Here is a 1,250-nt window from a genome sequence, read left to right on the forward strand (position 1 = left end):
TGGAGGGGGGGAGGAGGGCAACACGTGTAATTGTTAAACTTGCTGTAATTGTAACCTACCAAAGCCTTCCGCGGCAATGCCTGTCTGCCTGCCTCCCTCATCAGCACAGCCGAAACAGCCACAAAGGTATAATAAAAACTAGTATCTCCAACGCACAATCCAATCCAACAATCCTACACTCACACCCATCCGCAAAAGACCAACCCTCCCCGCTCTAAATCCTTCTGACTCTGGTTCTCCTCGCTGGTACCATCCTCACCCTCACACCTTCGACAATCCTGAAGTCCCCAGATCCCGCCCTCACACCTACGACAATCCTTAACTTTGACCTCCCACAACCGGCCCGATTTCCCCCTTTTACCTTCACACCGATGATAAACTCCTTGGCAGCCCCATCCTTGATGTAGCGAAGCTTTTGAAAGTTGTTCTTTAGATCTGGACGCTCCTCGTCAAATGTCGGCGCTGTCAGTGTGTGAGTCGGAGTTGGGTTTTGGCTCGATTAGGATTTGAGTGATGTGAAAGAGTGCGTTGTGTAGGCCATGTAAGATTGTACAACAGGTTTACGAGCATGCACAGAATTGCCGAATTGCTGAGACTGCGTTCGGCCGCTTTCAGCTATTATCGTTTGTTGCAACCGTAATCAAGTACGACTTAACAACGTACGCAACGAACATGAACCCGGAAGCCATGTTTTACGATGTCGTCCAACAAAAAGAGCAACGATCAGCAAATCTTCTAAAATGTTTTTTTGGCATCCTATATAAAAATAGGGGGGTCCTTGTGAAGCAGCTGCCCGCGTTTTCAAAGCACGTATGGTGTTGGATTGTAAGGTGCCCAAGTACGTTTGCGAGGAAGAGAATGTGGCCAGGCTGGAGAGGAAAGTGCAGTGGCATATTGGAATGTGAGATTAGCGTAAGCGAGTTACAGGGCGTTTTATTGCACGGGCGAATTTACGTGCAAATCTTTCACCGTAGCATCAGTCCTCAGTTCACTTCTTGGAACGAACATCAGCATAGATGCAAGCCCTCTCGCTTGGGGGGATATGCAAACAAACATCCTGATAGGGGTAAACTCGCACGCTACCGAGTATTCAACCGAGCACATGCATGCTTAGTTGAATGGTGAGATGCGACCCCCCCTTCATTTCGTGCTCGGCAAGCCTGCCACCGCGTACCGGATATGTTGGCGATGTTACAAAACNGCTGCACCTTCGTTTCTGTGCGCATTGCGTACGTTGCTCGACCCCGCCG

The 1,250-nt window shown here is 49.5% G+C and overlaps 1 protein-coding gene across 1 annotated transcript in view; it reads right to left on the bottom strand.

Annotated features, from left to right (window-relative positions):
* VOLCADRAFT_101434 (uncharacterized protein) overlaps positions 1-1,226 on the bottom strand; it is a gene marked incomplete at both ends in the record, with an annotated part of 2,726 nt that extends 1,500 nt beyond the window's left edge. The window contains 2 exons of the mRNA XM_002959869.1: positions 260-462; positions 1,175-1,226. Of these exons, the coding sequence (XP_002959915.1) occupies positions 260-462; positions 1,175-1,226 (255 nt within the window). The remainder of the gene's footprint in view (positions 1-259; positions 463-1,174) is intronic.
* Positions 1,227-1,250: the final 24 nt, after the last annotated feature.

This window comes from Volvox carteri, assembly GCF_000143455.1.
Source record: "Volvox carteri f. nagariensis unplaced genomic scaffold VOLCAscaffold_1088, whole genome shotgun sequence".
Lineage (NCBI taxonomy): Eukaryota > Viridiplantae > Chlorophyta > Chlorophyceae > Chlamydomonadales > Volvocaceae > Volvox > Volvox carteri.